Genomic DNA, 11,324 nt, shown 5'->3' with positions numbered 1-11,324 from the left:
ATATGATCCCTTTTACCGAAAACTCTAACCTCTGTTGTACTCACCAGCTCGTATCTTTGTGCCGTAACTTTGTTGAACATCATTTCTTAACATCATATTCGCAAGACATACTGTCGTTCATAAAATGTGTGTACGAACTTCAATGTATACTATATTGTATTTATTTATTATGTTCGCGTATTTTGCTCCATTCCATATTTTTATACTAATGATTCCGTATTTTTATGCATTTATATATCTTTCCTATAGTAATAATAAATAATGCAACGTATATCCTATATAAATAGTTCGCAATATTATGTGTTAAACTATTTGCCACAACGTATAACCTATAATGCATTAGAAAATTTCTATTTCTTTAAAACATTCTTTAAAATAATAACATTCACTAAAATGATACTGACAACCTTTGTTGAAAACAATGATAAGTCGATAAGGAAACATGAATATAGATAAATATAAATATGAATAGCAAATAGAAATTCAAAATACCAAGAATATGTTTCTTATACATACATATACATATATATATATTCTTATTCTTTATTCTTAATGCCATCCTCATTATTCAATATCATTAAAACAGTCAAGTAAATATAGACGAACATAGATGTATTGAAAAGACATAAAACAATGGAAGTTGAATTATTATCTGTTACCTTACTTGTTCTGCAAACAGCTTACCAATTTTTGCATGTGCATCGTAAATAAACACCAACTGTAACAATGCAACGCATTTGTTAATTTTATGTACATTGCTGCATTGTATCGGTACTACTGTGAAAAAATATTACATGCTTTTATTTTCTTCACTTAAAAAAATACAAGTGCGTCTTCTCATCCTCTGCCGCTGCTTTTGAATCGAACCAGGTGCTTCCTTAGCGAACAAAACTTTTCCTGCGGAGATGTTAGCGTTGCGTCCATCTTGTAGTTCGCGACCGTATCGACATAGGAATAGGCGCAAAGTGCGCCTAATGCTGCCCTCTGCGATAGACTGGTCGAAACATCGTACGCCATCTTGGATATTTAATGTCTGTTTTTACCGTGTGATTTTACAGTGTAAACGTCAAGTTTGAGTTTTGTGTTATTGTGCCTAGCGTATTTGAATATACTTATCAAAAGCACAACAATTACAATGTTCCCGCAAAGTTCACAGAGAAGGTATTGGATATTTAGCGATGAAAATGATTTAACAGCATTAAGAGAGAAAACCAATGCAGAATTTATCCAAAGGCATGGTGCGAATATGAAGGTGAGTTATGCTGCTTGCAGTGATAAGTAAACAATGAAATTTTGTATTTTAATTGCCAAAACGTTATCGTGCGTATTATAATTAAGGATAAAATTATTATTTCCAAATAAACTGGTGAAGTAGATATTTGAAGTATATTCTATTGATAATTGTAGCTAAACATGTCGATACATATGTACACTGTTTTATATGAATTTTTTATTTGTCATTTTTCAATTCGTTTTTTGGAGTATAATTTTGTATTGCATTGTGATATACACATGTTATTTCCACAAAACATAACATGGAACTTATATTTTAAAAAGCCAGAGCAGAGAGAAGAACATTTTCTATCCCACATAGAGGAACGTACATTACTTCGTTTCTATGAATTACAATTGAGAGACTTCTGCCGCCGCTTCACACCTTCAATGCCACGTGCCACTGTAGCTACTGCGTTGCATTATTTCAAACGATTTTATCTTAGAAACAGTGTTATGGATTATCATCCCAAAGAGATTTTAGTCACATGTGTTTACTTGGCTTGTAAAGTAATTATATTGTCTCCATATTGTCATTACATTTTTGCAGTTTGTCACAGTAGTTGATTTTAGGTAGAAGAATTTAATGTATCCATATGTCAGTTTGTTGCTAATATTAAAGGAGATAGAGAAAAGGCATCCGATATTATACTTAATAATGAATTGCTCCTTATGCAGCAACTAAATTATAACTTAACAGTACACAATCCATTCAGACCTGTAGAGGGATTAATGATAGATATCAAGGTACATCTTTAATACCTTTATATCAGTGTAAGTTCAATAGTTTTGATGTATTTGATAGAATTAATATATTTTTAGACGAGGTATACATCTTTGGAAAATCCAGAACGGTTGAGGCCATATATCGATGAATTTTTAGAAAGGGTATTTTTGACTGATAGTGTTTTACTATATACGCCAAGCCAAGTTGCATTGGCTGCAACATTACATGCTGCATCCAGAGCCTCTGCTAATTTAGATAATTATGTAACTGATATTTTGTTCTCTCAAGAACATTTAGTGTGTATAATAGAAGCAGTAAGAAGTAAATATATCCTCTTTGATTTATATTTCTCTGTATATCTACAATATATTTTAATTGGCATATATAATATATATTCTAGAAATAAGATCTATGGCTAAATGTGTAGAACCTCCTTCAAGAGAAGTGGTAAGAGCTTTGGAAAAGAAATTAGAAAAATGTAGAAATCAGGAAAATAATCCTGACAGTGAAATGTAAGTATATATTTATAGTCTTAAGCATAGTTTTATAGTATACTTTAAGTATAATGTAAATTATATTTGGTATCATAAGTTTCAACAAGATAAGATTTTTGTATGTACTATTACAGTTATAAGCAGAGAATGCAAGAAATGTTAGATGAGGAAGATTTACAGGACAATGAAAAATATGCTAAAATTATACAAGATCAAGCAGCTCATGATGAGAAAATCTTGGGTGTCAGCAAAGTTTTGTCTCCTTCGGCTCTATAATAAGGCAATTTCTGACATTGCATTGATACCATTTTTTATACCTTTGTCAATTGTACATAATAATGAATAATTGATTACTTTATATCAATAAGATCTAGGAAAGGGTTACAATATTTATTAATATTTCAATATATACCTTTTCGAGATAAAAATATATTTGTTAGTTTTTCATTAAAATCAGGAAATTGTTATAAAAATTATTTAATGTATATATTGCGTCTCTTTATAATAAATGCGATTAATAAACTTTTTGTTTACCTTGTTCATTTTCTATACTTCTATCGTTATTCAAATGAAATTGTTTAATTTTTTACAATTTAGATGGGGATTATGTTTTCACTATGATATATTCTTGGTACGAATTTTGGTTCCATTTTAGTATCATTATTTATTGTGATAATAAAAAAATTAACAAATATGTTAACCGTTCTTTAGAATGTTTAAAAACGCTATTAATTTTAAAATTTTCAAAAATATGTATCACATACCCAGATTTCTAACGATTCAATCCTGCACGATATTAATTATATTAATATTGCATATGAGCTTTACCAACTAATTTAATGTAACGTGAACACGGAATATTTTCGTATTTAAGAATCTTGATGCCTAAAGTCTAATCTTTGGCTTAAATGATATGTCGGATTACTTGTTGGGATGTTTTGGAAAATCGTTGTCTGTTGACCCATTGTTAAATTACTTGGCAATGGTTGAACAATAGGCAAGGCAGATGGTAAAGGAACTGTCGCTAAATGTTGTGGAAAAATCGGTGCTCCTGGTTGCAGTTGCGCTGGATAATTAAAAAACCTGAAAAAGCTTTTCCTTTATAAAAAGTCACATTTTCATTGAATATCGATACTCACCAAAGACGATCCTCGACGAAAATTGGTCGAGGTGCAGGAATACCTAAACTGGAGTAATATTGTTGCGCCAGCAGTTCCACGTCGTTTGTGTACTTCCTTTTCCACTTTGTACGTCTATTTTGAAACCAAATTTTAATCTGTAAATATAAGAAACGACACAAAAATTCATTAACAAATACGAGTATTAGAAAATGTTATTCGTTTATAGTAGTATGTTCAATAAAGAATTGAAGTGATCTAGGTGAAGGAAACATTGATTCGATAAGACATTAAGTGAATAACATAAGCTACGAAGTATAATATGTTAAGATCAAAGAAATTCAGAGTTTCTCGTAACCAAAATCAAAAAATATTTGCCCCGGGTGAGGATCGAACTCACGACCTTAAGATTATGAGACTTACGCGCTGCCTACTGCGCTACCGAGGCATTCGAGAAGCTTTTCGCCACCACATTTGAAATTGCAAACCTCGCAAGCTTGAGCTTTTCAAATATATTTATGCAAAAAAAAAAGTTTTTGTGTTCTATGCTAAATAATTGCGAAAATACAACAATCTTTAAGGGATATTATGAATTTAAGGAAACATACAAACTGAAGCTCCTGTGTGGAGAAGTATCAGGAGAAGTCAAGCCTGACCATGAGAAAAAGATGAAACATGTGAGGCAGCGCGGGAAAAAATGATGTCACCATCTTGGACACGATTCCTACAGAATTTTCTGAAGGGGAATGCCTAAACCGGATTCAGAACGTTCAAAGCGGTAATATATCCTAATTAAAAAATCGACGCCTCTTCGGTCCGTCGCTTCGAAGCATCCGTTGTCCCGAGATTCTTAGTTCTTGTGGCATGCTGGAAACGTACACACGAATCGGAGGAGCAGTAGAGCAAGAAGAAGGGGACTCCCGGAGCTGGCTCGTTAACTACGAGAAATATTGTGACAGTTATGTCTGCGCCACGACACGTCTCCTTCTTCCCTCTGATCCGTCGTCTGATCATCCTTGCCTTTTGCTGTGATCACAAAGATAATTATCTGCCTCGTTCGCGGTACCCCGCGATATTTCTACCGCTTTGGCAATTATTACAGTTCGCGACATTACTGGTCTGGACGATTGCAACTCGACCGAACAGAAAATATCCAGGGTATTGTCATAAATTAATTAGTTTAAAGCGATGCAACAGCAAGCCATGTTGCATCCTATAAAGTAAATGGAAGAATTATGTAACTGTCGCAATCCATTTCTACAACTTTGTGTAGGATTACGTAGCTAAATCTTCGTTGAAAGCTGAGCACTTCGGATCGGGAGGATAATATTAGAAACCGAATTGCGTAGAAAAGTGAGCAATACAGAGGGTTGCTTAAATGTGGCGCCTATAGTAGGTAAAAAGAATCGAATTTCTAGGTAGAATACAATTTCTACGCAACACGATGATTAATTAAAGATTTCCGCGAAAGAAAGGGGCGATCGTTTTGCGTTCTCGTCTCCTCCGTGCGAGAAGAAAGGGCGTATAAGTGCTAATTGGTCCTACAGGGCGATCTTCCCCCATGGCGCCACAATCTGGCGCCTATACATATGGCGACCTTTAGAGCCATAATTCAATGCCCGGTTGAATTTGAGAAACTCAGGATACATGGAACTTAAACTATTTCAGGTGCCCTTAGGCTACGGAAGTCTCAGACATTATCGCAATTTATTGTGTGGTGTGCATCTTGTTCGAAGCAACTTCAGCGAAATGTGTTTCCCTTTAATCACAGGGAAATCTTATTTAGTAGCTCCAGTTCTTCTCATTATTATGAAATATAATGTGGTAATTTTTCTTCTCCGCATGAAACCGTTAGGTAGATCAGTTTCCGTTCCGGAAATCTTTGGAATGAATAGCGACATAAATTATGTAACACGTACCTGAGTTTCAGTCAGTTTCAGACTTTTGCTGAGCTGTAGTCTTTTCGCCACACTTAGGTATTTGTTCCTCTCGAATTCTGCTTCTAATGACTTAATTTGCGCCGCGGTGAATGCCGTACGAGGCCTCTTCTTTCTTTCGTCATCGCTAATAGCGCTGTCACTTTTTTCTTGAATGTCTCTATCTACACCTGTTGTAGAGTTGGCACTGCTACTGCTGGTACACGCCTCTGGTAACATCGTGGAAAGGATTATATTATTTCTATATGTATTGTGAAGTACATCGGGCGAGAAATGATAATTAAGCCACGTTTCCTTATCGTGTAATTATCGAATAATTGCGCGACGCTGGTCATGTTACTTCAGCAGAATGAAAACGCGTCGTAATTAAATGAGCTCTAATAACACGTGGCTCATGCGAGATTAAATAGCAGACAACTACGAATTATAAACTATAACATCGTATTCGATGTTTGATCAGGAATAAACGGGACTAGATTTAAACAACTGGTGCGATGACAAAGGCCTATCATTAATTGTAAAGCGGTGGTTTATGTGCCGTGACGCGACCTGTTCTCATTTTAATTGCTTTTAAATGAGATCGGTACCATAGACGATACAAAACGCCGTCTCTTTTTAACTTAACCAGACCCAATTACCCCTTTAAGATTTCTTTCCTCATCAATCTCGTTACTTTTTTCCCCCCGTCGAACTTGTTTATATTTATATTTATCCCGGGCTTACAAGCCGCTGGTACAAGACGTCGCGCCTCGCCCATGAGGAATGTCTTTGGGGTCTCTTTTAGTCGACTGGTAACAGGATCGCGTTCTAAGTAGCGGGGATCATCTTCTAATTATCTGCCCATTCGTCATCCGACGAAAAACCCTGGCAGCAAGACGCTCCATCGTTGAATATATGTATATACGTCTGTTACTTCAAAAAAGAAAAGTGTAACTCGCGACACAGCGATACCATTCGTGTCATAGCGTACGCATACTGTACCCTATTTTATCACCTTTAGAAATAATACATTATATATATATATATATATATATATATATATATATATATATATATATATATATATATATATATATATATATATATATATATATATATATATATATATATATATATATATATATATATATATATATATATATATATATATATATATATATATATATATATATATATATATATATATATATATATATATATATATATATATATATATATATATATATATATATATATATATATATATATATATATATATATATATATATATATATATATATATATATATATATATATATATATATATATATATATATATATATATATATATATATATATATATATATATATATATATATATATATATATATATATATATATATATATATATATATATATATATATATATATATATATATATATATATATATATATATATATATATATATATATATATATATATATATATATATATATATATATATATATATATATATATATATATATATATATATATATATATATATATATGTATAGTGAAAATTAATACAAAATCCCTTAAATCCCTTAAATCCCTTAAATCCCTTGAATAACAGGATCAAATTGCTCGGTTGTTCGTGTCGTTAGAATATAATTAGCATCTCATCTGTATTGAATGTCTTGGAACAAGCACGTTGAAGAGATTAGACCTCATCTATCACTGTATCAAACGTGAAGAGAACCTGTTATTTTGGCATCGATAAATCGATGACAAAAGCTTCCTCCTTTGCAAGAAGAATGGATCGGCTCGAGCAACCCTTGCAGTCAGAGGTGCAATAAATATCTCGAAAAAAGTATTTGCGGCGTGGTTACCGGGACCGCAGAGTGTCGTTTACCGGCTACTAATTGTCAGATGGCGACGTAATTGTCGCGTTTCTCGCGCGTTTTTCGAGACTTCTCTTCTCTCCCGTACTACGGAGTCGTCGGCTAAAACCGTACCGCCTCTAATTCACTCGACGTGAACCACGTCGTACGACGTGCATGCTTGTGCACGTGTAAATTAAGGAAAGATTCCAACTCGAGTGCTGGGAAACAGTATGCGCAGATAATAATATCAAAGGCTACAAGTAGCACGTGTTTACATTTTAGATTTGAACGGCTATATCTGTTGTATTAGCACGATGCCTGTGGACATTGCAGTTAATAAAGAGTTAAATCCGTCTTACTCTTCTCTTTACAGAATTACCTATAGGAAAGTTTTTGTAATTTTTTCTAACGAAACGTTTCGGGAATTTTTTTTCTAACGGAGGTTTCACACCTTTCGTTGAAAGAAAAGCTAACATTCTTTTTCGGAAAAGATCTGAACAAGCGGAAGAGAAAAATATTTTCGGAGGGTGTTCGCGCGGCTCATTTGTCGTCGACTTTCTGACTCGGTTGCATTGACGAACGAGCTCCACGAAGAAGAAGAAGAAGAAGAAGAAGAAGAAGAGGGAAGAAAGGGTTGGCGTGGAAGGCTACGGTGCAAAAAGGAGCTTAAAACGTGAAGAAGCGTGCGGTGGAAGCCGACGAGGAGCACAGCGAGCCGAAATAGAACACCACGCCCTCTAGTTTACCTAATTGCTGCGAGCTGCGGTGAACTTGTCTCCTAATTATTCTGTGATGAATGGTGAGAGCACGAGTAGAAATGTGCGATAAAACGTGGCTAATTTTCATTCGTTCGGCGTTGCACGATTTCACACTCGTGGCCAACTACCAGGATAATTAATCCACACGCGTAAGTCATACCCATTGGACGCTTCAGAATAGACAGATGGCTAGATCTTTTGTCATGATCTAAACCATCGTTCACTTAGATTAATATCGTAGACTGCAGAGATTTCAACGAAAGATGTCTCGTTTTACTCTTCAAGGAATTGAAAATGATTTTGAGTCTCGAATTAGACCATTATACGTTTGGTATTCAACGATGGTGATATCCCTACTATAATTACTATATCTGATAGACAGTTGCAAGATATATTATGCGTTGAAGAAACGACCAAATAAATCGTTTATTAAAAATCATAAAAGTGAGCCGGTAAAAAAGGAAAATATCTTTTGGACGACTTTACTCGTTCGCGAGGCAGCTTTTGCAAAGATTTACGCGTCGCGTTGACGGCTTTGTAGTTGGACGCGACGTCCCACATATCTCAGTTGAAAAGCACGGCGCAAACGAGAATTGTCCTTTCCTTAGATCTCGGATTTATCGCGGTGACCATTACGTTGTGTAAATCACACAAGACAAGGGCCCTTGGTAGAAATTAGTCGTCGAGAATCTAAAACACTCTTGGTAAAATGGAATTGAGCTGAGCCAACTATCGATGCTTCTTCGTACATTATGGCGTGGACATATAATAACACCAGTCCAGTAAATGGATATTCTGTATGAACTGAATCTATGACTCTAAGGAATTAATTCGCTATAACGATCGTAATACGGTTGTAACTAAAAGATGCATCGAGAGATTAAGATACGTAAAGAATTTCTTATTAACGCTGGAAATGGAAACCAAATAGGATCAACCCATGAGATATCGCCGAATGTTATCCGTTCATGGTGTATTTCTTTCTTTTTTTTTTTTTTTTGTACATTCTGTACGGTAGGGATACGAAGACACATTTTGCCGCATTTCCATGGCAGAATTAGCAGGAGACAGATAAATAGTGAACGAAGAGCAGGAACATTGAGTGGGCGTGGACCCTGCAGGAAGTAATGGATCAAACTCACAGTCGTCCGCGCAAACTTACGAATTTGTTACCACGTGAAGGAAGCATGTGGATTCTGTAACAATTACTCCCTTTCACGTTGGTAACAATATCCGAATTAAGTGGAAACAATTACCCATTACTACGCAACGTGTAATAACTGTAAAGTTGGGATACAAAGTAATTTTAGAGTTGCGCGCTGACATCGGAATGTTTGCGTCAACGTATATTACGGATTTTACGACATGTTTTACTGATTACATACTTAGAGTTTTAATGAGGAATCTCTAGGTAATGAGAAGCAATTAAAACTTAAAACGATGGCAGCGCAACGAATGATTAAGACTTTAAAAGAATCATCGTGTGTTTTCGAATGATCGGCACGGTATTATTTTAATACCGACTTCTTTATTGTACTATTGAGATATCTTAGTTGGTCGTGCAATTTAAGGAAATATAAATACCACAACAGATACGATAAGATGTTTTAAATAATAGACTTTCAACTGAAATAACTCGATAGTTTGCCGTTTGTTGAATTAAGACATTTTCCGAGCTTTTACCTCTGTGTTTTCATAAAATATATAACCAATATATATCTTTATATATATACCTATATATGTGCCTTTATTAACCAAGTAATTTGACAAAGCAAATACAAGTGTGCAACACCTGTATAATTTGTTGAGTTACGCCGTATAATCTTGCAAAACAGTGTCTACCATTAAATCGAGTATCGCAAACGCGATTTTATAATGATTTCATTTGGATACGTTTAACTGATAAATGTTTGTGGAAACATTTAATTTTATCGCATATGTTAAAATCGACGTTCTTCTTTGTTTCAGTAGAATCGCTCTAATGCATTTCAATTAATTTTCATTGCAAATCAATTGTAATGCGGGCATAAAATTTTCAATTCACCTTACCATAACACATTTCTGGTTCAGGGGTCGAGCAAACCAGATCCACATCGTTAAATTCGATTTCTTCTGCCATGGACATGGAGGAATCTGGCGCTATCAATTTCCGTTCCTCCGAATCATTTGCTATTTAAATGAATTTCATTTTTTTTTTTAATTTGCTTCATTAATCTTCGTAGAATGAAACGGAAATTTTGGGCGAACTTACATTCGTGACCTTGCAAATACGTTTCGGTCTGAATTGATACGCGAGTTTCCTCTTCGACAGGTTTCTTACTTGGCGCTAAAAGACTTTCGATACTGAACGAGCATACTTTCGGACTTTCATTCAATTCCATCGATTCTCTATTGGTTTCTGATGTTTTCGCGTGTTCTTCCGACATTCTAAATTTCGATCGTTCTCAAATGCCTGACGCTATCATTTAGATCTCCGTTCGATGTTCCGATTGATTAGATATCCACTTCAAAGTATTTCAAAGATACGTATCTAGTGCTTTTTTAAGAACCGATCCTTTAAAAATCACTGCACATGTCTTCACTATGCTTATCACCATCGCATCACAATCACTACCTGTTCGTACAATGCTTCTCAAATTTGATTCGTCGGTAATTAACGAAACATTTTTGATTTTATTCTATGAAAGACAGAATGATGTGACTAATGAAGTTGCAAGTACGAGATCGATTCAGATCATTCATAGATATCCGTGATCCGTTCGCGGGATTAGAGTCGAAACCAGCGACTGATTGTCGGGGTTGCTCGCGATGTCCAACAATATTTTTTTTGGCAACCAAGTCAAATTCTTCGTTCTTCGAGGCGGCGACGAAAAGCCACGTGCTCATGACGTCATTGTATGTTCAACCAATCCTATGTAAGTTTGGGCGGTTCTTGGCAAGCACGTGCGTTTCTGAAAGGAGCCCCTAATGATCTCGTACAGCGAGACGGTAGCAGTCACTAAACGGTGGTAATGAGGTACCCATAAATTTCTGTCACCGCCATGAAACGCTGTTTAATAACTGTCTTGACAGAAAGCGAACGCAATATGATATCAATTTTCAATCTGTTGCATCTGCATCGAATATGAATTTAGAAATACCCTGATTATGTCAAACGTCATTTCAATTTCGAA

The 11,324-nt window shown here is 34.8% G+C and overlaps 3 protein-coding genes and 1 non-coding gene across 6 annotated transcripts in view; 1 reads left to right on the top strand and 3 right to left on the bottom strand.

Moving 5' to 3' along the window:
- The window catches only part of LOC105680291, a 77,411-nt gene extending 76,461 nt beyond the window's left edge, over nt 1-950 (bottom strand). For 2 of the 3 annotated variants that reach the window (XR_002946001.2, XM_024365201.2), the window contains exons 1-2: nt 795-949; nt 665-718 (exon numbers count right to left, since the gene is read on the bottom strand). Coding sequence is in view for 1 of the 3 variants with exons in the window: in XM_024365201.2 (XP_024220969.1) it covers nt 665-718; nt 795-841 (101 nt within the window). In the remaining 2 variants the exon portion in view is untranslated. Of the gene's footprint in view, nt 1-659; nt 719-794 lie in introns of all 3 variants that reach the window. The other variant, XR_004461043.1, reaches the window with a different exon arrangement.
- A 66-nt stretch (nt 951-1,016) lies between these two features.
- LOC100744681 (cyclin-H) lies at nt 1,017-2,928 on the top strand. The gene is made up of 6 exons (XM_003486719.4): nt 1,017-1,252; nt 1,558-1,782; nt 1,846-2,019; nt 2,095-2,320; nt 2,400-2,511; nt 2,628-2,928. Exons 1-6 carry the CDS (start codon nt 1,136-1,138, stop codon nt 2,767-2,769), a joined length of 996 nt encoding a protein of 331 aa, XP_003486767.1. The 5' UTR covers nt 1,017-1,135; the 3' UTR covers nt 2,770-2,928.
- A 65-nt stretch (nt 2,929-2,993) lies between these two features.
- On the bottom strand, nt 2,994-11,321 carry LOC100745725 (homeobox protein ceh-19-like). Its single transcript, XM_012381355.3, has 5 exons — nt 10,403-11,321; nt 10,201-10,320; nt 5,531-5,757; nt 3,633-3,769; nt 2,994-3,576 (listed from the first exon to the last, which is right to left on the bottom strand). The coding sequence occupies exons 1-5, from the start codon at nt 10,575-10,577 to the stop codon at nt 3,363-3,365; spliced, it is 873 nt and encodes a 290-aa protein (XP_012236778.1). The 5' UTR covers nt 10,578-11,321; the 3' UTR covers nt 2,994-3,362.
- On the bottom strand, nt 3,987-4,059 carry TRNAM-CAU. The gene has a single exon. It is a non-coding gene; the product is annotated as a tRNA-Met (tRNA).
- Nucleotides 11,322-11,324: the final 3 nt, after the last annotated feature.

Source organism: Bombus impatiens, unplaced genomic scaffold, assembly GCF_000188095.3.
Source record: "Bombus impatiens unplaced genomic scaffold, BIMP_2.2 scf_0131, whole genome shotgun sequence".
Classification (NCBI taxonomy): domain Eukaryota; kingdom Metazoa; phylum Arthropoda; class Insecta; order Hymenoptera; family Apidae; genus Bombus; species Bombus impatiens.
This window is presented reverse-complemented; position numbering and strand designations above follow the sequence as displayed.

Excerpts from the sequence above, each read along its gene's own strand:
- LOC100745725 (XM_012381355.3), bottom strand. The coding sequence starts at position 10,577 with ATGTCGGAAGAACACGCGAAAACATCAGAAACCAATAGAGAATCGATG. Across the intron at positions 10,321-10,402 it reads GTATTTGCAAGGTCACGAAT|CAAATGATTCGGAGGAACGG; the intron begins GTAAGTTCGCCC and ends TCATTTAAATAG. Across the intron at positions 5,758-10,200 it reads TGAACCAGAAATGTGTTATG|AGGCGTGTACCAGCAGTAGC; the intron begins GTAAGGTGAATT and ends CGATGTTACCAG.
- LOC100744681 (XM_003486719.4), top strand. The coding sequence starts at position 1,136 with ATGTTCCCGCAAAGTTCACAGAGAAGGTATTGGATATTTAGCGATGAA. Across the intron at positions 1,253-1,557 it reads GGCATGGTGCGAATATGAAG|CCAGAGCAGAGAGAAGAACA; the intron begins GTGAGTTATGCT and ends TATTTTAAAAAG. Across the intron at positions 2,321-2,399 it reads TATAATAGAAGCAGTAAGAA|AAATAAGATCTATGGCTAAA; the intron begins GTAAATATATCC and ends TATATATTCTAG.